We start from the raw sequence: 25,154 nt of genomic DNA on the forward strand, positions 1-25,154 counted from the left end.
TGGAGAATAGTTGTCGTAAATGTAAGCGATTTAACGAGGACGCGTATAGAGAAGTGCGGATCAATAATGACTTACGCAAATGATATAGGACAGGTCGCTCCCTGACTTGAGCAAACCGTAGCTAGTAAGCTAGTGGATGAAGAGGGAAAGAGGAAGACACGTCCCCAGGCGCGCGTAAGACGAAAAACAGAGCGATCGGATGCGTTCAGGGATAGTTTATTTCTACCACGACTAATACTGAAGGGGGTATGTATTCAGTCGGCTGGAGATTTTTTGGTTCCGTTACTTACACGGGAAAATGGTTCCGCTTGTCAAGTAAATACATGCACAGCAGGTGGAAGCTGGCACCTGTTTGACCAATAATCTAGGGTAAATTAGCGGGTTCACGACCGAAAGTTATAATGGACCCTCATAATGGAACATTTACACACAGCCATCGCAGGTCCCCGCTCATTCGCCTATTCCCGATGAAATTTTTTTGAGTAGAATTCAACGGCACCGTGATCCTTCTCGACTTCCAATCATATCCCTGCTTCTCGCCAGAGATTCCGCTTACTCAACTTTCCCGGATTCCTCTACAACCAACCAGGTCGCTCGGTTCCGTTACGAACGGACTATGGTAACCGACAAGAATAATCGTTCGTACTAACCCCCAGCATGCTGAAGCGCCCAGTCACACACTCTTCCTGAATAGTGCATCGCTTATCTTGGACAACTTTAAGTTAGTCCTTGGCAGACGTCTGAATCGACAGAGAATGCATTATTAAAAATGGTGAGATGATAGATGCAATATAGAAAAGATACGAAACAGTAGAGCTGGCGTCTAACTCCCCCGAGGGTTGAAGAACCATGATGCACGCTTGGCTGCAAATGATCCGTTAGCATCTTAAGTGAACAGTGACCTCATTAATGGCACTAACCTCCGCTGTCGGAACCGCGTACGCAAGATTAGACGCCAAGTGAGCAATCTGACAAGTACCACAGTATCAACACTTACCTTCCGTCTTCGTTCTGGATGCGAGTCAAAGCGTTCCCTGATGACCCACCACCTGAAACTGGTGCAGGCGTAGCAGCAGGTCCAGGCGTCGCTGCAGAACCCCCGCCCCCCCGCAATGGCTTGGCGATACGCCCAAAGTTTATCGGACTGGAAGTTTTTTGGGCTACATATGCTGGCATTGAGATGTCATCAACCCAGATATGTCATTATTCGGCTTACCCCGCGCCTGCTCCAGTCGCTCTTTAACTGATTGGAGCTGTGTTTCAAACTTCTGGTTTTGAATGGCTAACCGACGGTCAGCGTCCTGCAGGAGAGTTTCCAAATTCTGTATCCGCTCATTTCGCGCGAGCAATTTTCGTTCGGCGATTCCGGCCTCCTTTTTCAACGCCGAGTTCTGGTCGACGAGCTGCAAGAGTAATTGAGCTCACAAATATAAACCTAGGGTAAGATCGAAACTCGCCTGTTTCTGAACTAGCGTCAACTGTTCCAAGTTTCGCTCCAGGAATGCCATCTTCTTCTGCTGCGCCTTACTATTACTGTTTCGAATCACGTTGTTGTACTGTTCCTTGATGTCATCCAGTTGGATCTCAAGCTCAACGACCTAGCACGTGCATGATAAGTAGAAAGATAAGAGAAACTTAACGTCTCGAACAAACCTTCTCGCAGCGGTTCTGCAGATCCCGTACGAGGGATTTCTTGACGCCATCGAACTCTGCCAACTGCACGTTAATTGCTTTCCGAGTTCGCTCGAGGTCTTGCGCGCTCTCAGCAAGATTCTTCCCTCCCTCGATGCCCGCAGAAGTAACTGCGAACGCACGCTGCACAAAGGATGGCTCAACTTCCAGCTAGGAAAAGGATAGGAAAGACCATACCTTAAGCTCTTCGTTGACGCTCTTCAGACTGTCAATGGATGCATTGAGAGTGCGAATCTCGTTCGACTTCAATTCCAGTTGCTGCTTAAGATCAGCCACTTCGCTGATGTTTGCGTCACGTTTAGCCGCGTATTGCATTTCTAGCTTGTTCTGTACGATGGATTGCATTCAATCACAATTATTCTTGACGCATGTCTGGCTCACCTTGAACTCGGCCATGGACTCCACGATGTCAGCATTGCTTGTCTCTTCATCATGGATGGTTTTCTCTGTCAGGAGCGGTCGTAAGGTGTGGATACCCTAGAATTTTTCACCACTGACCAAGCAGCTCCTCATAATCAGCTTCCAGTGATAAGAACCGAGCCTCGAGTTCGTCTCTGCGACGAGTAACCATTTCATTCTCTTCTTGGCTTTGCCGGAGGCGGTCGACCGTTTCGCGTACAAGTGAATGGCTTTCTGTGAGCTGCCTCCTTGCCGCAACAATATCATCGACGCTCAATGTCGAGAGAGCATTTGCAGTGTCGACAGTATCAAGCTTAGCAAGAAGCTGTCGAAGTTGTTCGTCTTTTTCGGAGAATGTGCCTTGCTATGAGCAAATGATGATCAGCAGCGTACACTTTTCAAGTAATGAGAACATACGGCATCGAATTTAGCCATCATCAACGCCATCTTCTCCTGCTTGCGCTTCTCCTTGTCCTCCGCCGATGCGTCTCTCTGAGTCGAGCGCAGATCGGTAATGACTTTCTTCAGTTCCTCCAACTCACTCTTCGCATCCTGATTCTGTTCTTTCAGGATGTCTATAGTTATGATTCCCTCCTTGTTTTCATAATCCAGGCGCTCGACTTGTAGGCGGAGCTCGTTGAGTTGAGTCGACATCGATTTATTCTCCTTCGAAGCTGCCGCCTCCTGCTCCTTGAGGTACGCCAACTCCTCGCGAAGTTCCTTGGTGAGCTTCTCTGCGGCATTGAGCAGGCTCTCCCTCTCGGCAAGTTGGTCGCTAAGCTCGTTCTCTCTCCTGAGGAATTCCTCCCGCTCGTCCTTGTCTAAGCCTACAACCGTCGGTGTCTGAGGTCGACTGTCGATAATCATCTCTGATCGAAGACCCTCTAATACAGGATTCACTGGAGTCATGCTTCTTGTGGTAGAAAGCGTCGGGGATGAAGTCGCTTTCTTTGCTGCAGCAGCGCCAGTAGTCGGCTTGTCAGCAGAAGTCCATTCGCTCGGTTCGACGTGGCCACCAGCACGCCAGATAGCAAGCTCTGCTTCTAATGACTGGATATATGACAGATGTCTAGTGTTTGCAAGCTGAGCTTTTGATAGAAGACCCTTGAGCTCCAAGGGAGAGAGCTCCGCATTAACACGAGCAGTGTTCTTGATTGACTTGGCTCGAATACCAAAACGGAGTGTTGAAAGCGTTTCAGACTCGTTGTATTGCGAAGGCGAGCAATTGATTATCAACGTCGTGCGCGAGTTACCACCGAGAGACTCTTGCAGTATACGGGTGAGTTTCGAATCACGATACGGAATATGTTTGACCTAGGCAATGAATTAATCATCATGAACCCCTGCTACAAAAAGGGGGAGGAAGCATCCCCTTGTATGCGTTCTTACGTACCTTCGAGTCTGTCAGAGCATTTATGACCATGCCGAGAGCAGAGAGCGACTTATTGATCTTCTTTGCTTCTTCCAAAGTTTGTCCCGAAGCACCGGTCTTACCCACTTTCTCGGATCCGGCGAGGTCAACAAGGTACAAATTACCACTTTTCTGAGCCCCCGTTTCGGTGTTGCGTTGCTGGATTGTGATGAGAAAAATAGAATGTGACCGCGAAGATTCAGCGTTCATGTCTGCCGTTACGAATGACTTAGAGGTTAACGCCACGCCGTGTGGAAACACTTACTGGTCGAAGTGACGACTCTCGCAGCCCCTCCCTGTCTCATTATCTCGTAGACCTCACGAGCACTGCTGACGTAGTAATCCGAAAGATTCTTTACATATACGCCTCTTGATTTTTCCTCGTGTACCTGAAGGTTGTCATTTTGGGCTGAAGTGCATTTTCATCACTGGATTCACATGGAAGAGTTCAAGATCTTACGGGCAAGAAGATCGCGTATGCGTTCGAGGTAGATCTCCAAGTAGGAGACTTTAACGACATACTCAAGGTGAGAGTCCGATTCTACGATTGATTTGAAAATCTGTTCCGTGATGCGGGGTATAATTCCCTTGAGATCTGATGAGTCAATATCCGCGCCCTAAGGAACAAAAGTCAGAAGTGCAATTCAATATGATATGGATTGCACGTGCCATCATGGTGAATGTCTTTCCACTACCAGTCTGGCCATATGCAAAGACCGTGCCATTGTAGCCATCCAAGACATCTGATTACCATATTAGCATTAACATTTTTCCATCAAATAATAAGACAGTGCATGAAAGGCACCCGACATCACAAGACGGGGGCGCCCTCTCTCACCTTTTACAATGCTACATTAGGAGGTAATCAGATGAGGTACACGACAAAGACGCGTGGTTCTCGGAGCCACTCACTCTTTAACACCGTAATCGAATACTTCGTGTTGTTTCGTGCCCATCGGAAAAACTCTGTCGAACGTGAATCCATCCTTCTCTGGCCCAGAAACGGCCTGCGAGTTCTTCATCTGCACGGTCTGAAGATTCTCATCGAAGGCAACTACGATATCGCCGCCCTCTCTGAGTTCGAGAGCATTTGGGGGCCGGAAACTATTCAGTCGCGTCAGTAAGCGATTAGAGAGACACTTCGTGCATCTTCATTAAACCCCGAAGCTAGGTTAAGACGCACCGACAGACAACCTTGATATTGGTCGAGGACGCCATGATGGATGGTGCGTGTAAGGAAGAAAGAAAATCTAGGGTACTTGTGTGACCAGTAGCTGCGGGATGAACGAGTGGTTCGAAGTCTAGAAATTAGTTTTCGATATGGGTCCGGGTCTCAGGCTGTGAGCCACGAAGCGCTAAATGAGAGAGAAAGGGCTAAAGCACGTGTTCTATTTCAGGTCCAACATTCGGTACTATGTACTTGTCATACCGCTGCAGTCCACAGCTTATTAGTAAATTTATTCCTCCCCTGGCAACTCTTCGTATATCGACAAGAACAGGCATAAATAATTTATACGACGTGGATATTACCCGCTCAGGCCGCAGGATCTACCCTGGAATCCCCATCTTCAGATAATCCTAGGTAAATTCGCAAATTAATTCAGGTGCGTCACAGAAGCTTAAAACCGGATATGCATCGGTGAGATTCTAATTGTATAGCCTGTCTTGCAATTGCTGTTGTACAATGTGAGGAGAAGATAAGATAGTTACAAGTCTCAGATCAATCGTCATCACTCCCGACAGAGGGCGGTGCGGGAGCTGGTCTGCTTGATGAAGCAGTTGGTCTGCGAGTGCCGTGATCTTCTTTCTGTGCAGCATCAGCAGCATCTAGCCATTCTGAGTAGATATCCACGGGCTCGGTCAAGTCTGTTAAAGGAATGGTAATCAAGAGGTAGAAACTGGTCTAATCCGACTGGTACGCACGGTTAACTTTGCTCTGATACCGCTGGTCACATACTCTGCAGACCAACTGGGCGATGCCCTCTTTTCTGTCGACTCTTACTGTCACAGACTTGTCATGATGACAGAACAAGCAAGTGAAGGCAGTATCTATCAGACAATTCAACTATGACAAGCAGATAAAAAGACATCTAACAGACCTAATGGTTCCCTTCTCCTTGCTGCTGTGGCCGCAGCTGGTTTTCTAGAGGATTTCTTGCGTTTTCCCATAGCTGCTCAAGAGTAGGATCAACTTTGACTAGACAGTGGAATAGAAATATTGTGGTCACTTCCCACGAATGCACGTGACACAGTCGCGTTGTTGATTCTTGGACGCGTTTTGACCCATCTTTTGGGCTTTCGTCGCTTCTTCACTTGATACCGTCCTCTCGCTGCTGTCGACAATGTCCTCGATGGCTACGAGAAGACAAACCACTTCCCGCCCAAAGGCGCCTACAATAAACACAAAGCCCCAATCTTCTATGTCAAAGTCTAAGCCTGCCCTGTCTACAATCACGTCACCCACAGACGAACGCCCAGAGCACGCACTCGCGATTTCATCATCCTTGAAGGGCTCTAAGCTCCATGGCCAGGACGACTCTGAGACTCACATCCACGTTGCAATTCGCTGCCGTAGACGTTCTGATCGCGAAATCCAGGAGAACTCCCCCATCATCGTCAGTTCTAACGGGGCAAAGAGTCATGAAGTCACCATCGAGACCTCCATGCCAGTCTCTAGCCTAGGCGTTGTTACTTTGGCGCCTACAAGAACATACCCTTTCGATCTCGTCTTTGGCCCAGAAGCGGACCAAGCTATGATTTACCATGAGGTTGTTAGCCCCATGTTAGACGAAGTCCTCATGGGCTACAACTGTACTCTGTTCGCATATGGACAAACAGGAACTGGAAAAACGTATGTTCCCTCCATAATTACTTGTGTCATCACTGTTGACGGGTTTACAGTTACACTATGCAAGGCGACCTGACCCCCACGCCGATGGGAAATCCATCTTCCCAAGCAGGCATGATACCGAGGGTCCTTTTCCGGTTGTTCCACCAACTCGAGACATCTGCTACCGACTACAGTGTCAAAATATCATTTATCGAGCTTTACAACGAGGAGCTTCGAGACTTGCTCGCTAACGAACTGTCCGCTCCTGCAGGATCCACGCAGCCTATGGGAAAAGGTGGCCCCACCGACAACCAAGCTGGCCTCAAGATCTTTGACGATGCTAGCAAGAAAGGTGTTTTTATTCAGGGTCTCGAAGAGATACCTGTCAAAGACGCTGCAGATGCACTTGCCCTCCTCACAAAAGGTAGCCATCGTCGGCAGATTGCAGCTACCAAATTCAACGACCACTCCAGTCGTTCGCACTCTGTATTCGCAATTACTATTCATACTAAAGAAACGTCTTCCATGGGAGATGACCTCCTAAAGGTTGGGAAGTTCAACCTCGTTGACCTTGCAGGCTCCGAGAACATCGGACGCTCTGGAGCAGAGAACAAGAGGGCCCGAGAAGCGGGCATGATTAACCAAAGCTTGCTAACTTTGGGCCGGGTTATAAACGCCCTCGTCGAGCGTTCGACTCATGTTCCTTATCGGTAAATGTGTTCAATCTGTGAGTTAAGGAGTTATACTGACAAGTTTGAATTGCAGGGAATCCAAACTCACCCGTCTCTTACAAGACTCACTTGGTGGCCGTACAAAGACATACATCATTGCTACCATCTCCCCCGCTCGTTCAAACATGGAAGAAACCCTCTCTACTCTTGACTATGCCATCCGAGCGAAGTCTATCCGCAACAAGCCGGAGATCAACCAGCGGATGACAAGAAACTCCTTGCTCAAAGAATACGTAGCCGAGATCGAGCGTCTTAAGGCCGACGTCCTGGCCGCACGCGAGAAGAATGGCATCTTCTTTTCTGAAGAGACCTGGAATCAACTCACTACGGAACAGGAGCTCAGGCAGACGGAGATGGAGGAGGCTAAGAAGCAAGTGGAGATCGGAGAAAGCCAGTTGAGGAGCGTCAGGGAAGAGTTCGAGCAAAGCATCGCTTTGTTGATGAAGACGGATGGGGAGTTGAAACAAGTCAAGGAACAACTGAAAGAAGCTGAAGGAGAGCTGGAAGTCAAAGAGGGCCAGCTGAAGATGGCGAAGGGAGCTCTCGAGGAGGAGATTGTTGTCCGCCAGGCGTACCAGATCAATGAAGAAAAGCTGGATGGGGTGGCCTTGGGACTGAAGCAGGTTGCTACGGAGAGCATAGACGACATTGGCGCACTTTTTGAGAAGCTTCGTATGTATTGCTGCTGCTTCTTCCCTGTTTGTTCGTCAAACTAACAATGATTGCCAGAACGAAGGAATAAGACGTTGACGTCCAATATCAAAACTGTATCCTCTCACGGAAGGTCCATCTCTACCGAAGTGCAGTCGCTCTCGACGAAACTTGAGGACTTTATAAAGACCGCAGGGCACAGCACGCAGATGCTACGCGCAGAAATGAAACAGTTCCAGACGAAGGAATTTGAGATCCTCACGAATCATTCAGAGCGTATTGACCAACAACTCCAGCGCATTCAAGACTCCCTTCGGATCATCAATGCGAAGGATGATGCCTCTACAGAGGCTCTTACAGCTATGCAGAACGCTGTCAAGGAATCGCAAGAGACCATGAAAAGTTCTTTTAGTGCCTGGTCCAATAGCTTACGATCTACATCCCAAACGATGTACAAGGAGTTGTACGCTGCGAATCAGAGTAACTTCGCATCAGTAATTATTGTTTTATTCATGTATGAATCGTTCAACTCACATGACACAGCTAGAGAACGTTTTGAAGACTATGGGGACGCTCCTCGACACCGCTGTTACTCAAGCTATCGAATTGGTCAAGGCCGATGGAGAATCAGCTTTACAGGCCAAGTCCCTGGTGGATGACATGGCAAAGGTGGAGAGCACGGCACTCCAGGAGCAAAATGCACTTCTCGCTCAAATGGTAGAAGCAGAGAAGGTGAAATCCGCCAAGGCTACCGAGGTACTCGTTCAACGCATATCAGGCCTACTTGGGGAGTTTGTGGCTTCCCGTGATCGCGAACTGCGAGAAGCATGTGGCACTGTTGTCAACGCCAATGCCAAACACCAAGAGGAATTCAATGAGTTCGGCCAACGTCATGACAAAATGATGAACGAGGTCACAGTACGTGGCTCGGAAGGCATAAGTTCCTTTGAGCGGAGAGGTACAGAAGGGAAGAGGACGCGAGATAGCGCTCTTAAAGTGAGGGCCTTGGCTTGTTTGCTTTATTTTTTTATAACTGCTGATCACAACATACTCAGACCGTCGGATCTGTTCAAGGAGCCCTGAAGGACGGTCTATTGGCTACGCATAATTCGATCACAGTAGCCACTACAACTTATACTGGTGAGCTGCAAAGACAGAGTCAGACTTTCCAGACCTCCTTTGGCACAAGTAAGTGATCCTGTTTATCCGTCTGCGTTTGATTCTCATTTTCCTCGAGGTCTTGATCGTCATGACCGTGCCAAGAGAGCACGTATTGAGACTACGAATGGCTTGGTGACTGACGTACAATCTGAGTTACGGTTCCTGCAGCGAGGTATTGCTTCCAGCTCAAGAAACGTTGAAGGCTTTAGCGGTCGTGTAATTTCAGAGGTCAGTACAACTGCATTATCAACGAGGTGCTCTTATTAAAACGTCATTGATCCCTTTTAGAGCACAAACTTATCGGACACGATTGAAAGGCACGGCAATAATACGACTTCGAGGCTCACCTCACTGCACCAATCAGCTCGGTCATTGCTGGATCAAGGTACCCGTGAGGACATTCCAACTGGAATGACACCGCGAAAACGGGCATGGGAATACGTGGATGAGTGGGAGCTGACGGAGAGTCGAGATGCCATCCTCCAGTCGCGGAGACAAGGAGAGCCATCAAGGCATGCTTCTGAATCTCCTCCTTTGCAGCACCCGCCATCTCCTGTAGAAACCCTTCCAGAGAAAATGGAGATTGACACCCCGGTCAACGAATGGTCAGGCGAACCACAAACTCCAGTCCCACCCTCACCTCCTGCAGTCTCGCTATCATCTTTAACTTCCTCTACTGCCACCCTCACTGAAATATCAGTCGCACCTCCTGTAGTTCCAAGAGTCTTGAAGAAACCTGCTACTTTGAAATCCGGACTACCGACCATGGGGGCGTTGGTGGACAGACCACCAAATACTCTTCGGAATCCGTCCAGAAGACTCAGATAGTTCCAGATTACGCATTATATCATTATTCGTTCATTATACTTCTCATGCTTCAATAGTCTATGCATTTTATATCATCAGTTTCAATGCCACGCATTTGTTCATTATATTCAGATGTTCCTGTAGCCTTGTACGGTACTTGCCCATATCATGATTACGTCAGCATCACTGCGGTGCTATGCTGTTAGTATGCTTGCAAGCTTTCCCCCAACACTATTCTTGTCATCATATTCACGATGGCAGCGGGGCTCAAGAGTGCGTATCATCATCACTGACGAGTATGGAGTGCGGCGACTGACTCATGTGAAGCTGTAATATTGCTGTCATTCGTGCTCGCTGTTGGATTCCTGTTAATCATACTCTCATGTGCGCTATGGGCGAATTGGTTGCCATTGTTAGTTGGTGCGTATGACTTGCGTGTGTTGTTCGCTGGTATTCTTATTCAAGTATTTTCAGCGTTGACGTTCGTGCTTGCTCCTCTGCCAAATGCCTTGTTTGCCCACTGCGGAGGAGACGAGTTTTCCTCAAGTGACAGCCCCACGGCTGCTGTGGACCTTGGCCGTTTCCTTACTTCAATCGTTGTTGTCACTGGATTTGCGCTCCCCATCGTCCTCACCCATTCCGAGGTTGTGAAACCAGGCGCCTGTGCAATGTCCATCATCGGTGGAGGGTACGTTTATTCCAATTTCACCATTCTCAAGGCTCACTGTTTCCGGTGTAGCCTGGTGTATGGAACTATATTGGCATATTCGGCGGCGTTCAGACAGGACGACGAATATGACTGATCGTTTGTACATCTACGCTTGAATGTTGCAGTATGTGAATATATCTATGTCATTAACATCGAATGCCAATGAGGATTCGAATGGATGTTCTCTGCTATAGTAGGGATGTAAGACTACGTTATTATGTTGGAAGTGTAACTTCCAGCAAACCGTTACACGTTCTTACTCCGGATCGAGAATGATATTACTACCCTTTTTAACCGTGTCCACCATGCGTAACACAAGTTCGATCTTTGGCCACAGTGTTTGATACATGGCATGATTCTCGTCATTTAACATTTTGGAGACCTCGTCTTTCATGTCCCGCAAGAGAGGCTCGATGGCCTTAATGGAACTGGAAAGAATATGGTCTTCGAGCTCTTCCATGAGATATTCATGGGTTGGAATAATTGATTGTGGAGGAGGTGGCGGAGCTTGTGAGATGTAGGCTTGTAGAGCTGCTGCTAAAGCCTCTACTTGTTCGTTATTTTGCTGTACCACTTGGGCGTCAGCCTCAGCCGAGGACTTGAGCTTGAATGCACACTAGTCAGCTAGACTTTCGCCGTTCCAGAGTCACTCCTTACCTTGATGATCTCAGTTTTGAGCTGCTCGTTTTCCTGTCTTAACCGCGTAGCTTCGTCGTCGGTACATTTGCTCTGTATCATCAAGTTTGCGACCTCCTGTGCCACTACTCCCAGCTGTTGGCCGGTTGAATTGATCATGTCCAGGGCCTTGACAGTCTCAGCCTGCACCACAGCAGTCACAAGTGCCGACGAAGGATTCACATCATCTTCATCTGGAAATATCTCCACATCTTCCAGCCGAGCGTCGATACGAGATTCAATCTCATCCCCTGCGATCGTGCTGCGCTGCAAGATGTCATTCTGGAGGTCGACTAACTTGTTGTCGACACTGCTCAAGCGTGCTTGAATGCCCTCCAAGGCACTGAGTGAAAGAGTGACTTCACCAGAACCAGCTGTGGCGTCCTCTCCCTCTAACCTCCGCTTCTTCAGTGGGGGTTCACTTGATCCGAAGGCGTTGCCAGGGTGCTTTAGCTTGAGGAGTGCAGAGAAAGATGTACTGAGCTCGCCAACTGAATCTTTCAGTTCTGATATTTGTTGCTTCATGTCGGAAAACTTGGCTTCCACGCTCTGCAAGTCAGGTGGCTTGAGAGCCGGCCAGAATTCTGATGCAGTGAGTTTTTGGATGCTATCGGAGATTTCTTTCTTCTTCGCCTGGCACCGCAACTCCGTCTGAGCCCTGGCACGAGCGTCCGACACGTTGCCTATGCGCGAGGACTCGCCCAATTTATTCAATTTCAAGTCTGCCTCCGCATAGCTCAACTGTTCGCGCGCCTTTACAGATGCGAAAAGGAGACTAGGGGGAATGGGTTAGCTAGCGAGTCAATGACTGTAGCACGGAGAAAAACATACTCCACTCTTTCATACCAGACTTTACGTAGATCATCTGCTGATAATGCTCTGAAGTTTTCGGGTGGCTTTTCTGATATGTCTAAAGAAAGGATAGATGGTGGTATAGGAACGGGAGGTAGTGGTTCCGTTGGCGAATTCCCTTGAGGAGGAGGCGGTGGGTGCGAGGGTGGTGGTGGCGGTGGTGGCGGCATGATGGTCTTTGTTACGGACATTTGGGTTCGCGGTGGTGATAATCGTCTTGGTGAGCGAGCTCGGTCGCTGCGCCTTCCGCGACCATCCAAAGGGGGAGTACGACGTCTGGAGAAAGACGACGACGAACCTGTTATGCTCATGCGTCGGTGATAGCCGTCGTCCCTTCGTAGTTTTTCGAGTTTATCAGATTCAGCCACTGATGTGGAAGGTGAACGTGACCCTTTGTCGTTCCTACTGTCCTGTCGAGGTGCTCGGGGACTTTGGGACGGGCTAGCGTATCGAGGGTGGTCGCGACGAGATTCTGATAACACAGAAAAGCTGCTTGGTTTCTTGAGTCTGCTGCTCAGCTCGTAGCGGAATTCGTTGTCGTTGTCAAGAACCTCGTGTGCCGGAGGAGGATAAGACGAATCAGCCGTGTCCCATTCCCTTTCTGTCGGATGCACAAAGAAACAATCACTGTCATTCCTCCAGCAACCAAACGACCCCCTTTTAGCCCGCCTTGGTTTCTTGTCGTCATCCCAGAGCTGAGGAAGCCGTAAATGTAGTAAGTTCTCCGAACAGTATTGAATCAACTTTATTGGGCGTTCCGCCAACACGCACGTTACAACGCCTCACTTTCGGAGGATGTGGCTTCATTTCAAGAAAATGTCGGTTACTTCAGTGCAACAGTAGTTTTATAGCGTTGGAGACAGTGGACTGTAACAATGGAGCATGCCGGAGGCTTTGACCGACGCACCGACTCGAGTACAGAAAGTTTACTTATTAAGGGAAGTAACCGAGTAATCCGAGAGCTGAACAGGTAAGATGATTGTTTACAAACAAGTAGACAGTGGATAGATGGCTTGACGAGGTACGCATTAGGATGCAGGGAGTTCTAACCTTGTTGCCCACCGGTTGACAGCTTCAGCGATCTTTAAGCTGGGCTCAATTTTATCCCAGATTATCTCAAACACCTCCTTATGAAAGTGCTGGTTTTCTGACCAGCAATCGTCGCGCAATCTATTTATCGTAGGAACGACTTCGCGGGATACCATATCATGCAGCACATCACTGACTGCTGCACGAAGGTCGTCGAACATGACTTTGACCGGGGGTTCGACAGGGGGTGCAGGAGTGCGTTGTGATTCAGAAGCTGCCTCGAGCGAAGCCTTGAGACGGTGAATGGCTTCGGTTTGTTCTTGGATCAGTTTCCGATTCGCAGCGGACGTTTCGGTAAGCTAAAAGAGTGGGATACAATGAGATATGCCAAACAAAACTGCCAAATAATCTACCTTGGCTATTAATGTTTTGAGTTCCTCGTTCTCAGTTTTGCAAGAAGCCTGTGATTTCTGTATGTCGTTTTGACGAAGGAGTAGTTCTGCTATGTCCTTGATAGGCGCTTGCATAGCCGCGCTCAGCTCATCCGCTTTATGGGAAACATCTTCTATAGCGTCCGTCGCCTCGGGTGGTATGACAACCTTCGGTGGAGGCAGCTTAGCTTTAGCCTCCGCTCGATCTTTGCGTAATAGATCTATCTTCTTGTCAATTGTGTTGTTGATAGTAGCAAGAGGATTGTTGGAAGATTCGAGCGTCAGCGCTGTTCGCAGTTCCTCGAGTTGCTCCTCCTGTTTGTCTAAACGAGATCGCAGTGGATCTAGACCGTCTGGAATAGCTGATGGTTCTTCCGATGATTCATCTTCATGGGGAGCAGGAGGGTCAGTATTTTGGAGTTGTTCGGTGGTGTGGGCAATGAGTAGTGGGCGAATATCTGACAACCAAGCCCCGACTTCATTTGAGTAGCGCGTCACCTCGTTTCCAATATCGTAACGTTGTTCATAATCTATGCCAGATTTCAACTTGTCTCCAATCTCCGAAAGTTCACTGATCGCCTGCGATAGTTTATCTGAGTGACCGGCACAAACTTTCTCAAGCTCTGCCCGATGTCCATCCAGGCGAATGCGGCCAGCTTCGCCAATGCGGGAATAGTTAGTAGACTTCTGTGCCCTTCTCCAGTTTTGACGTTCGGCCTCTGCCTTGGCGAGATCTACTTTTGCTCGAACAGCGCGGTCGCACAATCTGCATTGTTGTTTCAGCGAAGCTCTTGACGTGAACGTTCAGCTTCACGCACCTGATAAAATCCCTCCAGATATCCTGCTTCCTCTCGAGGTCTGAGGCTGCGTGTTTCCTCTTGCGAGTAACAGCTGGTCCTGTCGGTGTCGATAGGGAAGGCGACCCGTCACGAACTTTCTCTGGTATCGAATCCTGTCTCCAATCATCCACGTCCATACGGTCGTCCTCAGAGCGGTTGGCAGACATTGAAGGTGGCTCTCTGGGAGTCGCATTGTTCAATGCGCTCGTCTGGAGTAGCGGAAGGCGAGATCTCTCAGAAGGCTCCGTAAGCGGGGGCGTTGTCGTATCCACTTTCTTGTTCCATCTTGTATTGACCATGGGGACGTCATTCGTCCCGCTCATCTTGGGACGCGTGCCTTCCTCGTCGTCCTGTGCCCGCGAGCCACGTCGCGGAGGCCGTGGTGGAGGGACTTGTGATGGTTTGGATCTGTGATTCTCTTGGTCGGCATCATTACGTTTCGGCTGTGCAACCGACGTCACTTCAGTCGTCCCCGACGCGCCCCATCCAGAAAATTTGTCGCCATCCGAAGGATTGCCCCACCCGCTATTGGAGGTGTCACCCCAGCCGCCTGTAGAAGTTTCCGCTGCTTCTGAGATGCTAGGTTTCTTCTGTGCGCGCGACGTCGTGTCCGTCGTCCCCGCTGTACCCCATCCACCAGAAGACTTGTCGTCACTGGGAGCATTACCCCACCCGCCTGCAGAGGAATCTTTTGTTCCGGAATTACTACCCCATGTATCATTACCGCCCCATGTGTCATTGTCACCCCATCCGCTTGTAGGAGCGGATTCTTTTGCTGCTGAGTTTGAGCTGCCCCATGCGTCGCCACTATCCCACAGAGAAGCAGCGGCAACATTGGCTTGTTTACCGGTATCTGGGGTGCATGATACGTTAGATGTGCCACGATGAAAGAATCCGGTCTACCTTTGGCACTTGTACTTGTACTTGTTATCGCCCAGCCCGAACTCGACGTCCGTGCATTATTATCAGATCCTCCTCCGGTATCCCATCCCGAAGCCGAAGATGGACTAGGTTGATTTACAGGCCCAGATCCACGTCCTCTTCCATGACTAAACGACCCTCTCGATTCTCCCTAAAAGAGATGAAAAGGTCGGTCAAAACGATTACCACAAGCATACCAAAGTCCACCTACAAATCCACCTCTGCCCATTCCGCGAGCTCTTATAGCACTTCTGGTCGGGGCTGTATCCCAAGCAGGGGTTCCAGGATGAACGAATTTGCATCGATCACCCGAGTAACAACCTCCATGACGTTCGGAGCCATTTTCATCGAAGTACTGAATCGTCACTATAAGTAAAAACGCGCGCATTGACATGACGATTCAGGGGAGATGGGATGCTATGGAGGAAGTGGCACGTTGATTAACTTACCATACAGCGCGTCTGAGCCATCGCTGAAATTGCCTCGGCTCCCAAAGCCCCTGATGACAAGCGCGGAGAATTACTAGTTGATGATGGCCAAAACTAAGGATGGCTAGAGATCTATAACAACGCGATATGTAGATGCAGCGGTGACCCTTCAGGAGTTTCCACCTGGACTTATCACTTTGTCTAAACACAAAGGGTATAAAATACAAAGAACTAAAGCTTAGCACGAGGTTGAAGAAAATTTCCCACAGCAATAGAAAATGGTATGTACAGCGAAAACCCGCTGCCAAATTGTTTATTTCCAAGAGCAGGGGCCATAAGTAGTCAAAAGTTCTTAGCGTAACCTATACTACATACTCAAGAAAGCAACGCGTATCCCGGATCGTAATGTCATAGGCCGTCTCAATCCGTACGTATCAAACGCAGTCTCTGTGAACCGTGAGTTGTCGTGTCATGTATGAAAGGGAGATCAGATCGCAAAGCAGAAGTCATAGGAAACTACGCAGCGATGAAGAAAGGAAGAGGAATAAAAATGAAGCAGGCGGTTAAGGAATAAAAAAAGAGAACAACTTTGCAAAAGTCCATTTACCACAACCAGCCACGTGAATTTGGTGGCGGTCGCCGGTTTGGCCGGGCATTGCGGCGAAGCGTGACTGCTCTCACATCCTCATCCTCATACTCTTCCACATCATACTCTTCTACCTCCTCAGCCCGCAAGGGCTCACGAATGATATCTTCTTCAAAAGTGATGGATGTGGTTCTGGGAATTTGAGTAGTGTAGCTCGATGAAAAGACTTCAGGTGTAGGGAATGCAGCAAAACGGGTATTGGCAGGTGGGGGAACCGTGACAGTCGAGGCAGGTAAAGTTTCATATTGGATGATAGTTTTTGTTTCAGTTTCAGCGATTACCATGGGAGGAAGCTCCTGTGGAACAAAAAAAAACATAATCAGCAAAACTATTCGGTCGCGGCAACGAGAGATCCAGTTGGTGGCATGGAAAATAACCCCAAAAATAAAATAATTCAAGATATGGCCGTTAGCCGTCACGTGTAGCGCGTTTCGATCGCGTCGTATCCAAAAGCAGCCATCGCCACCAACTGGTCTCCACTTTACCGCACGATGACAAGGGGGACGAGATGAAACCGTTGTCCCCCAAGCCCGGACGAAGGAGGAGATACAGACTATTACACAAGATGGAGTAGAAAGATTTTCCGAATTTATTGATTGACATAAATGAACGGAAAATCCTCCTTCGTCTCAGAGCTCGGGACGGCGCGGGACGATTGGTGGTACCTTGAGTTTCCGCTTGCCAACAGCAGGCTCATAGAACACTTCTTCCTCGAGAGAAGCTCCATCGTTGTTGATGAGACTGCACAACAGCCCGGTGAGTAATTCGACCACAACCAATTGGAATGAAAGAACATACACAAGCTGTTCCATTATCCAAGCCTCGCGTCTCGAAGCGTCATGCTCTCTTCTGTTGACGCTCTCCTCGCGGCGGGTAATCTCGCGTTCTCTATCACCAACTCTGAGCTCGCGATCTAGGATTTCCTCGGCACGGGCATTGGCCTCCTTCCACCACCCTGGAGGTGCAAGGTCTGCTTCCTTGACGACTTCTTTAATGATGGTATGTGCAGGTGGGATGTCTACGATAGTGGCGGTAGGGCAGATAGGGCAAACAACTGGGGACTGCTGAGCTGGAAGCACGCCACCAGGTGCGCCGACGAGAAGTTCTGCCTCGCGACGCGCCACTTCAGCTTCACGTCCAGCAACAGCACTCTCGCGAGAGACAAGCGCTTGCGATCGTTTGGGAGTGAGGTAACCCCAGAGTCCAGATGCAGCAGGGTCCTCTGCTCCGGCTGCTGCTGCTGCCTTTGAACTACTAGATGCTGGTAGTGAAAGCATGACAGCGAGGACCGCAAGAACTAGGGAAAGGACGAGTAGGAGGGTTGTTGAAGATATGGTTCGGTGATGATGGTGTCGCTCTGAGCGGTGACGGTGCTCGCGTTCACGTTCACGTTCGCGGTCACGCTCATGGTGAGATGAAGAAGGGTTTGCCATCCTTTGTGCACCGTTTCGTGCGCTAACTGAGCTCTCAGGCGAAACGGTGGTGTGCGTTGGGGCGCGCAGGTTGGACGTCTTGGAAAAAAAAGGTGGGTAAATTCAAAAAAGGGTTGTCGTCTAAATGACAACAACGGTGATCAGAATATAGAAGTGCAAGTTGAAAAACAATTCAATATTGGAGTTTGGGGGGTAACGCAAGATGGATGGAAGGAAGGAAAGAACAAGTTGAAAATTGAACCAAATGTTCAATTTGCCTTATGCGTTCATCCCTTTATTTGCACAATCACTTGCGGAACCAAACAACGACCATCAGCCTTTTGTTCATAACACAAATGATACCAAATCTTTTACGTAAATTCGTCCTGATGCCGGCAGTCGGAGTCGCTGAAGGAACGGCGGGCCACCAAGTAAATGTCGGTCTTTTCTCATAGCACTGGGCGCCCCGCTCGATACTACTACAACTGGAAGCAGTCCCCCCATAGAGACTGGTGGTAATACAACGCTGGGAGGGAAAAACACAAGGTCGGTAGAAAGAATCAATGTTTTATTATTAACGCACAAAAAGAATGGGAATTTTTTGAATTATGAAGTTCTTGCGACGCGTCGGGCTTTAGTGGGCGCTGGTATCCGAGCCAGCTCATACCATGGAAGCGAACGGTGTGTCTTCTCCATGGTGTGAGCCGCCTCGAAAGCCACTATACGTAACCATTCCATTAGCAAAAGTGAATACCCGCAGCCTTTGAACCATCATGTAGCAATGCGTCTAGCGAAACGGACAGGACTAAATATCACGACTAATGCGCACCCGATGTACATACTGACACCATCGAACACCCTGTATGCCTCTCGAGAGCCTAGCAAGAATGACACACAGGCGACGATGAGGTATCCCCAGTGAAGGTATGATCCCCCACTATGATTGAAACGGATGAATTTCGATCTCAACCGCAACAAACAACACTCACCTTTGGTGCGATGACAAAACACTTTTTCTGCAACTTGCGGACTCAACAAGCACAAGGAACGGTGCAACCTTGAAAACATTGTGGTCGCCGTTGAAAGGAGTCGTGTAACCAGCAGTCATAAGGGTTCGCACCCAAACCGCGAGCACAGGCATCGACAAGGGCAGAAGCCAAGTTATCAGCAATAGGAGATGCGTATTCTCATGGTAAGCTTGAGTACCATCCAGAGTATCGGTGACAGTAGCCAAACTCTGAATCAGGCACACGTCCTGAATTTCAGGTTCTTCAGAGGGCTCTATTTCTTCAGTCTCTTTGATGTCATCTTTGCGACCGTCAAGGCGCTCACGCAGCGGAAGCGATTCGATGGGTGTGCTTCGGAGAGAAGGCACAGAGCCAGGGTAAGGCTTCCGATGCACTGAGCTCGCACATGTGTGCAAATGGATAAACCAGCACCCCATAAATGCAATTTGCCATGGGACCAACAGGAATACTAGAAAAGAGATGAAAATGAGAGAGATGACGGTGCTTCGCGGCATGCTCAGGTCATCGTATCGCCTACTCCTGCAGAACGAAATGTGTCAACAAGCCTGTCCCCTTGACTGATAACAACTCACGTCGTTGGCAGCAACCGGGAAATAAATCTTAAGGGCCACATGAGGAGTAATATGAGCCACCAGCTGGCACATACTAGACCTGTGGCGACAACCAGCAGGACTGGCGCAAGTAATCCAAGAAATGGCTCCCCTCGAGTTCCTAAGTAGTAGCCAGGGCTCAAGGGTAACAGGGCTACAACGAAGGATGCAGCAAGCGATTTGGGCAGGAGGTGACGGATGAAGGCGACCAACGATTGTGACACACTCGGCATTGAACCCTTGCCACTCTCGCGCCATGCGTGGAACATCAACAGCGCAACCACACCTACAGCCCAGCTTACCAGGGTGGTAGGATACCTAGTAGCAATCCTCCCGATTGTCGCCCACCAGTCGATAGTCAAAGTAAATTCGTTAACATCTTCGCAGCCGGTGCCGACCGAGTATATCCAGACCTCTGAACTATAGGACGGAGAAAATCGTGAGAGGGGTATGAATGGTGCTGATGCATGTGTATGGAGTGCGACCGATGTCTCATGTCCAAGGCGATAATAATGAGTTTCTGCTGGATGAGATTTGTGCACCAAAAGCGGGGGAAGCAAGGACGATGAATCTAAATCGGAAATATCATCAGCAATATTCTCGATCACTGAAGCGCCATTAACATACGTGCACAAGACGTCGTGGAACGCACTAATCGTGGAGTGAGTGTGTATACGACGAGCGCGTTCGAGAGCAACTTCGGAAAGGTAATGTGCCTTCGCATCAAACTCCGCTCGGTAGGTTGCAGCGAGAGCTTTGCGCCACCAGCAACGATGTCTATGGTGCAATTAAAAAAGAGCGGTGAACACAAGGGATGTAAAAACAAACCAAAGACGCCAATATCACTTTGAAAAGTCCGAGTCTCGTCAAATCCTCCGAAAACCCAACCATCTTCACCAGCAGCGTTAACATGGACACCAATCCAAGCGTCATCCGCATCACTAGGTGTACGTGGTACCGTAGCCTCGAAAAGGACGACGCCCTCGCTCTCGTCAGACCCTTCATCTGGTACTGGAAAAGGTTTTCCCGGAATGGGACTTGGCAAGAGCTTCAGAGTACTAGGCTCGAGCGATACACACGAGACAGACTCTGCAGATTGTTGTATTGTCGACGATGTCGCGCGTCCAACACAAAAGAAAGGCGATGCCTGAAGTTTGGTTGAATGCTGAGGTGCGATGGGCGATATGCCGCCTCGTGATACCAACAAAACAAACGTAGCGTTCGCTTCAAGAGTACGCGGGATAGGGAGAAGGTATGTCCGAGATCCAGCAGGTTTTCTCAAGACCAAATCCATACCCTCGGGGAGAGCCTCGTAGGTCGCTGCCTCGGGGATGCCTATGCCTGTTGCAGGAGGAAGATGACCATTTCTATTAAGCCAAGTGTCCATCACATCTGCCATGTCCACATCGGAATGCGCTCCTCCAAGCTCAAGAGCAGCACGAGCAACCCGCCATCGCACCTGATGACACCACACCATCTCGCGATGACCAACCCCAGTCCATGCACCCTCCAGTGCAGATGTGAAGACAGTACGACGATACATAGCACGTCCTGGATTCGCATCCCCAGGATCTGGCAGAATGCAAGACTCAGACGGAATCATCATGTCTGTCGCCCCTCCACAAATCGAGACGATGGGCGTCGGGTCATTCGTCAAAGATTCAGCGTTTCGTTGGTATATCTCATCGATGCGGGCGTCAAAGCGTGCGGGCGGTAGTGTGTGGGGAGTGGACATGGTTATTAATGCAGATATATCGTCGGATGGGAGAAGAGCGGTCCCTACGATGCCGCCCATAGAATGACCCATCACAATGATTCGGGTATTAGGGGGATAATGCGAAAGGATGTAACGTATTGCCGCGGCAGAATATTCGATCTGTGACTCAATAGTAGGGCCATGGAACGCCGAGAGGTCTTCGTTGAATTCCACTAAACAAAGGATACACGTCAGTGAGACTCTGTTTGACGTGTGGTAGCTTATGATGACACTGGTTTGAGCTACGTGGATTTGAATTTGAGCTTACCAGCAAAAAAGTCTAGCGACTGAATTCCACGACCCGTAAATTCGCTGGAGATGACAAAAGGAGACGAAAAATATTGTCTTGTAGCAGAGGACGCGATGGACCGGACTTGGTGCGACGAGCCAGCGTTTCCGGGGATGAACAGAACTGGTACACCCATGACCTTCATCAGTAGCGAGGTTCAGAGACAAGTCCTTGAACATTAGTTACCGGATTGCAGCTGATGGAGTAGTCACTAAACATGCACCTGGTTGGGATCCCATCCCACCTCGCGGTATAACCAGAGTGAATACCGCTGTGCTAATGGCGTCCATGAGGTGTTGAATTCGTGTTGGAGGAGGTAAGATGGAGACATCCATGACATGCGACATCCTTGTGGAGAAACTGTCAGACGGACATCGTTTGCTGCGTGGTAGCAGACTATATATGAGAATTAGTGAGAATAACCCCAGGCTGGCTGTGAATATGCTGGTCATGGTCGATTGGAGCAGGAGTGCATGCCTAGTTTTCGTCTTCGAGATGCGTCCTTGGAGCTCCTGTCTTTCAAATAGACAAAACTTTGGGATGACTCTGGTACAGTCAAATACGTAGTAAGTGACTAGTAAGTGGGGTTCTATAGTATCAGTGGCTCCGCGGCTTACACCGTGACATTACACACGAATTCGTTATGTATAAGGTTTCAAAATTTCAAGCTTCAATAAAGTGTAGTTTCGAGCCCTTGCTCAAGCGCTCATATATGCATATCTAATCGTTTTTTAAAATTAAGAGCAGTGCACAAAGGAGTGGAGCTCGACGAGGTTAAAGGACGTAGGTTAATAAGATGCGAGTGGGGACAAGCTGGTACGAATAAAATACACAAATCAATATGTATATCGGGTCTTGGGCACTAAGGTCCAGAATATTAGGGTGAAGCATCGATGATAGTCCAATGTGCATGCAGGTATACCTTCTCATTTGACTCTAGCTATTTCTGAGATGATCATGATGATCTGGGATCACTAGTCTTCCCAGATGTTTATCATCTCCGATTGATGTGTCATGACAGCAACGTCTTTCTTCACAACATTCATTCGCGGATACACGAACTGAGATAAAGATCATGTCAGCGGGAAACGTACCAAAGACCCGATAATAACTCACTCCTTCGTTATACTCATGCATGACTTCAGCTGCAAGAATAGCTCGATCTTTCACAAGACCCTCATACGACTGGATGAGAAGGCTGGTTTGCACGCCCACGGCACCCATCACAGCAGTCATAAGCATCCAATTCGTAGGACCCGTAGACATCCATATAAGAGCATGGACAGGGGAATATACGCTAAGAAGTATGCGCTCAAGCTCTCCTGGAGTCCAAACCTCAAGCTGTTGAATTTGGTCTGCAGGCGCACCTCGGGCGGGTGAAGATGATGAAGGCGTGGGAGTAGAAATGCCAAGCAGAAATTTCCAGAAGGAGATGAAACATGTCCACAGGAAAATGATGACGACTTTTATCACACGTAGGATGCGCGTTTGGAAGGAGGCCATTTCGGAAGGCTCGTCCGAAGAAAGGGGTCGGGCACGTGCGGGAGAGGTTACAAACGTGGTGTGTGGCGAGGAAACGGGGTCTGCCTTGGTTCGACGATGAAGGCGATACGTTTTGCTTTGCGTGAAAAGGTGCATTGCATTCAATGTTGAGGCAACCAACAGAACGCCTGTCATCGGAACAGTCTGCGAGAGATATGTAAGAACAGGTCGGTCGGATCTAGTGTCGAGCGTAGCTTACCCAGTCAAACCAGCTTTGCTGGCTACGTTCCCAATACAAGTCTTCCCAGCCGATGTCCGAGTCAGCCGTGGCGCGTATCTGAGACACACGCAGACAAAGGTGCAACAGGTGCATGCTAGACCCGATGAGCCATCCGGTCGTTTTCGGAGCTGGCATGGGTACGTTGTGAGGAAATAGTGAGATCTCGAACATGATCTGTGAAGGTAACGCTGTGATTCTATGAAATGATGGATGGATTGATGACTAGTCAATTAACTGTACACAAAAACCCGAAACCATCACTGACTTTTCAAATATGCCTTTCTTTTTCACAACTTTCTTTGGCAGTGGCCTGAGCCCATCCGGGACGGTACTCATGCGAGATTTGCGCTTTGCGCTAAGAGGTGAAGCGTAAGGTGGGGGTCTCCTTGACCGTGCAGCATCCCAGTCAAATGGCGTAGAGGAAGATATGGAAGGTGTGGAAGATGGAGATTGAACATATGACACGCGTGGGCGGGGTGTGACTGGGGTATAAGCTGCACCATTGGGCCTGGGCGACAAAGAGATTGGTGTCCCTGGAGTATTTGCTGCATTATTGGCCTGTGCAAATCGGCGCAGGCTCATCTTCGATTTTGGACAGAGTACGAGTGAAAAGAAATATGCGAACTGAAACTGCGTGCTTTCAAGGAGGCGCGTCACACGTAACGCGTCGGTCACGCGACATGAAATCAGTAAAGCGATGAACAAATTTCATGAATTGTTGTCCTACTTGTAAAAATATAGCAATCAGATCATGAAGATGTCATGAATATTCAACGTTCAGTGTGAGGAGCCAACTACCATGCTCAGTCAAAAGATACCAGCCAGTTTAGTTTTTTCTCACTTATACTTAAGAGTACTACATTGACATCGCAATTATATTCCGCTATTCAGGTGGAAAACCGTTGCAGGAGAAAGAAATATCCCATGAACGCTAACTTGCATCTATTGTCTGTCCGACGACAAAAATGAAGAAACGAGGGACATCTATTACGAAGAGATTTACTGTATATCTAAAAAACCTTTCCGAAACAAAATTAGCGGAAGATAGAGACACAAAGGACAAGGTACTTGCCTGATCCACAACAGTCATTGAAACATGCCAAAATACAATGTCTTCAAGTGTAGGATGGATATATATGCGCTCCCGAGATGATTAATATTGTTCAAGCCATGATCTCACCATGGCTTCGACTTGCCGAGCAGTTGTCTTGACGCCAGCCGCATCATCCACCCATAGTTTGAACCAAAAGCTAGCACAGCAGGCTCCGAGAGCGGTTCCTGCTGAAACCTGGGGCCATGTGTGATGGCCCAACCAGACTCTTGACATGACTATCATAAACAACCATGGTAAGATGAGGACTGGAGCGAACATAAAAGAAGCGGGCAAGGTAGAGTGAACAGGTAGCTGAAGGCAGGCCATCGTAATATATGTTGCAAAGAATGTGCAGGTGGATGCATGTGAGCTAGGCATACTGCAGGAGGGTGTTGACGATGTAATTAGACTGTGTGGGTCGCTGGAAATGAATGGAATTTACGCACCCATAAGATACTTTGCGCGCGGAGTCCTTTAATGGGCGCTCCTGTCGAATTGCCTTCTTTACGGACTTGGCAAGCGCTGCACATAAGACTGCGCCAGTGACGAAATATACTACACCTGCCGAGCGGGTATAGAGAATGGCTGCAGCAGTCAAGGTGGACACGATTTTGGATGTCTGTAGAGATGGGATTCAATACTTCCTTTTGATTGAGACAGCAGGCGCATACTTGGTCGAGAAATTTGAGCCACCATGGCAGCGCTGTACCCATAGCTATGGCCTGAAGAAGGAAGGAAAGACGGCGTTGAGACTACATAGCAGTACTTCGGTTCGGCGCAAATCAGGTGACAACCAATGCACGCAAGTACTGTTGCTTACCATCTCTGGCCGCAAAACTTTTTTTAACCCGATTTTTATAATGCAACTACATAACATTAAAATAAGGCAACAACATGAGCGGGCAGGACTCAGAAGGCTAGGCAAAACATGTCGAGGTTACATTGCCAGAGAGAAGCCGGTGCGAAACAGGTGATCTGGCGCAATCAACGAGCGGTATGCCAAACTTTTGAT

The 25,154-nt window shown here is 48.8% G+C and overlaps 10 protein-coding genes across 10 annotated transcripts; 2 read left to right on the forward strand and 8 right to left on the reverse strand.

Moving 5' to 3' along the window:
* Positions 1-722: 722 nt before the first annotated feature.
* Positions 723-4,720, reverse strand: EDB93DRAFT_1254551 (kinesin heavy chain; the record flags this gene model as incomplete). The annotated part of the gene is made up of 16 exons (XM_041453634.1): positions 723-864; positions 917-925; positions 998-1,160; positions 1,217-1,403; positions 1,470-1,598; positions 1,654-1,815; positions 1,870-2,019; positions 2,074-2,138; positions 2,191-2,455; positions 2,509-3,405; positions 3,485-3,714; positions 3,768-3,911; positions 3,963-4,119; positions 4,318-4,351; positions 4,415-4,606; positions 4,686-4,720. The coding sequence occupies 16 exons, from the start codon at positions 4,718-4,720 to the stop codon at positions 723-725; spliced, it is 2,961 nt and encodes a 986-aa protein (XP_041303477.1).
* A 502-nt stretch (positions 4,721-5,222) lies between these two features.
* EDB93DRAFT_1254552 (transcription elongation factor Elf1 like-domain-containing protein) lies at positions 5,223-5,671 on the reverse strand (the record flags this gene model as incomplete). The annotated part of the gene is made up of 3 exons (XM_041453635.1): positions 5,223-5,368; positions 5,426-5,551; positions 5,602-5,671. The coding sequence occupies 3 exons, from the start codon at positions 5,669-5,671 to the stop codon at positions 5,223-5,225; spliced, it is 342 nt and encodes a 113-aa protein (XP_041303478.1).
* A 173-nt stretch (positions 5,672-5,844) lies between these two features.
* On the forward strand, positions 5,845-9,703 carry EDB93DRAFT_1254553 (P-loop containing nucleoside triphosphate hydrolase protein; the record flags this gene model as incomplete). The annotated part of the gene is made up of 8 exons (XM_041453636.1): positions 5,845-6,353; positions 6,404-7,042; positions 7,098-7,735; positions 7,793-8,208; positions 8,258-8,710; positions 8,770-8,902; positions 8,952-9,103; positions 9,164-9,703. The coding sequence occupies 8 exons, from the start codon at positions 5,845-5,847 to the stop codon at positions 9,701-9,703; spliced, it is 3,480 nt and encodes a 1,159-aa protein (XP_041303479.1).
* A 117-nt stretch (positions 9,704-9,820) lies between these two features.
* EDB93DRAFT_847731 (vacuolar protein sorting 55 protein) lies at positions 9,821-10,566 on the forward strand. The gene is made up of 4 exons (XM_041457679.1): positions 9,821-9,955; positions 10,010-10,102; positions 10,148-10,370; positions 10,422-10,566. Exons 1-4 carry the CDS (start codon positions 9,937-9,939, stop codon positions 10,483-10,485), a joined length of 399 nt encoding a protein of 132 aa, XP_041303480.1. The 5' UTR covers positions 9,821-9,936; the 3' UTR covers positions 10,486-10,566.
* On the reverse strand, positions 10,392-12,835 carry EDB93DRAFT_847374 (uncharacterized protein). Its single transcript, XM_041457676.1, has 4 exons — positions 12,690-12,835; positions 11,898-12,613; positions 11,049-11,841; positions 10,392-10,995 (listed from the first exon to the last, which is right to left on the reverse strand). Exons 1-4 carry the CDS (start codon positions 12,723-12,725, stop codon positions 10,648-10,650), a joined length of 1,893 nt encoding a protein of 630 aa, XP_041303481.1. The 5' UTR covers positions 12,726-12,835; the 3' UTR covers positions 10,392-10,647.
* On the reverse strand, positions 12,777-14,666 carry EDB93DRAFT_847994 (uncharacterized protein). The gene is made up of 3 exons (XM_041457680.1): positions 14,197-14,666; positions 13,361-14,144; positions 12,777-13,306 (listed from the first exon to the last, which is right to left on the reverse strand). The coding sequence occupies exons 1-3, from the start codon at positions 14,538-14,540 to the stop codon at positions 12,947-12,949; spliced, it is 1,488 nt and encodes a 495-aa protein (XP_041303482.1). The 5' UTR covers positions 14,541-14,666; the 3' UTR covers positions 12,777-12,946.
* Positions 14,667-15,888: 1,222 nt separating this feature from the next.
* On the reverse strand, positions 15,889-17,807 carry EDB93DRAFT_847381 (uncharacterized protein). The gene is made up of 3 exons (XM_041457677.1): positions 17,011-17,807; positions 16,878-16,953; positions 15,889-16,508 (listed from the first exon to the last, which is right to left on the reverse strand). The coding sequence occupies exons 1-3, from the start codon at positions 17,643-17,645 to the stop codon at positions 16,170-16,172; spliced, it is 1,050 nt and encodes a 349-aa protein (XP_041303483.1). The 5' UTR covers positions 17,646-17,807; the 3' UTR covers positions 15,889-16,169.
* A 554-nt stretch (positions 17,808-18,361) lies between these two features.
* EDB93DRAFT_1254557 (PGAP1-like protein-domain-containing protein) lies at positions 18,362-21,618 on the reverse strand (the record flags this gene model as incomplete). Its single annotated transcript, XM_041453637.1, has 8 exons — positions 18,362-18,411; positions 18,467-18,561; positions 18,614-19,171; positions 19,225-19,813; positions 19,870-20,019; positions 20,071-21,171; positions 21,267-21,426; positions 21,511-21,618. The coding sequence occupies 8 exons, from the start codon at positions 21,616-21,618 to the stop codon at positions 18,362-18,364; spliced, it is 2,811 nt and encodes a 936-aa protein (XP_041303484.1).
* A 643-nt stretch (positions 21,619-22,261) lies between these two features.
* EDB93DRAFT_1254558 (uncharacterized protein) lies at positions 22,262-23,631 on the reverse strand (the record flags this gene model as incomplete). The annotated part of the gene is made up of 4 exons (XM_041453638.1): positions 22,262-22,348; positions 22,404-22,973; positions 23,029-23,245; positions 23,315-23,631. 4 exons carry the CDS (start codon positions 23,629-23,631, stop codon positions 22,262-22,264), a joined length of 1,191 nt encoding a protein of 396 aa, XP_041303485.1.
* Positions 23,632-23,870: 239 nt separating this feature from the next.
* Positions 23,871-25,115, reverse strand: EDB93DRAFT_1172748 (uncharacterized protein). The gene is made up of 4 exons (XM_041450393.1): positions 24,814-25,115; positions 24,589-24,761; positions 24,122-24,521; positions 23,871-24,068 (listed from the first exon to the last, which is right to left on the reverse strand). Exons 1-3 carry the CDS (start codon positions 24,853-24,855, stop codon positions 24,203-24,205), a joined length of 534 nt encoding a protein of 177 aa, XP_041303486.1. The 5' UTR covers positions 24,856-25,115; the 3' UTR covers positions 23,871-24,068; positions 24,122-24,202.
* Between the last annotated feature and the right edge of the window lie 39 nt (positions 25,116-25,154).

This window comes from Suillus bovinus (assembly GCF_016758785.1).
Source record: "Suillus bovinus strain UH-Sbo-P2 chromosome Unknown EDB93scaffold_75, whole genome shotgun sequence".
Classification (NCBI taxonomy): domain Eukaryota; kingdom Fungi; phylum Basidiomycota; class Agaricomycetes; order Boletales; family Suillaceae; genus Suillus; species Suillus bovinus.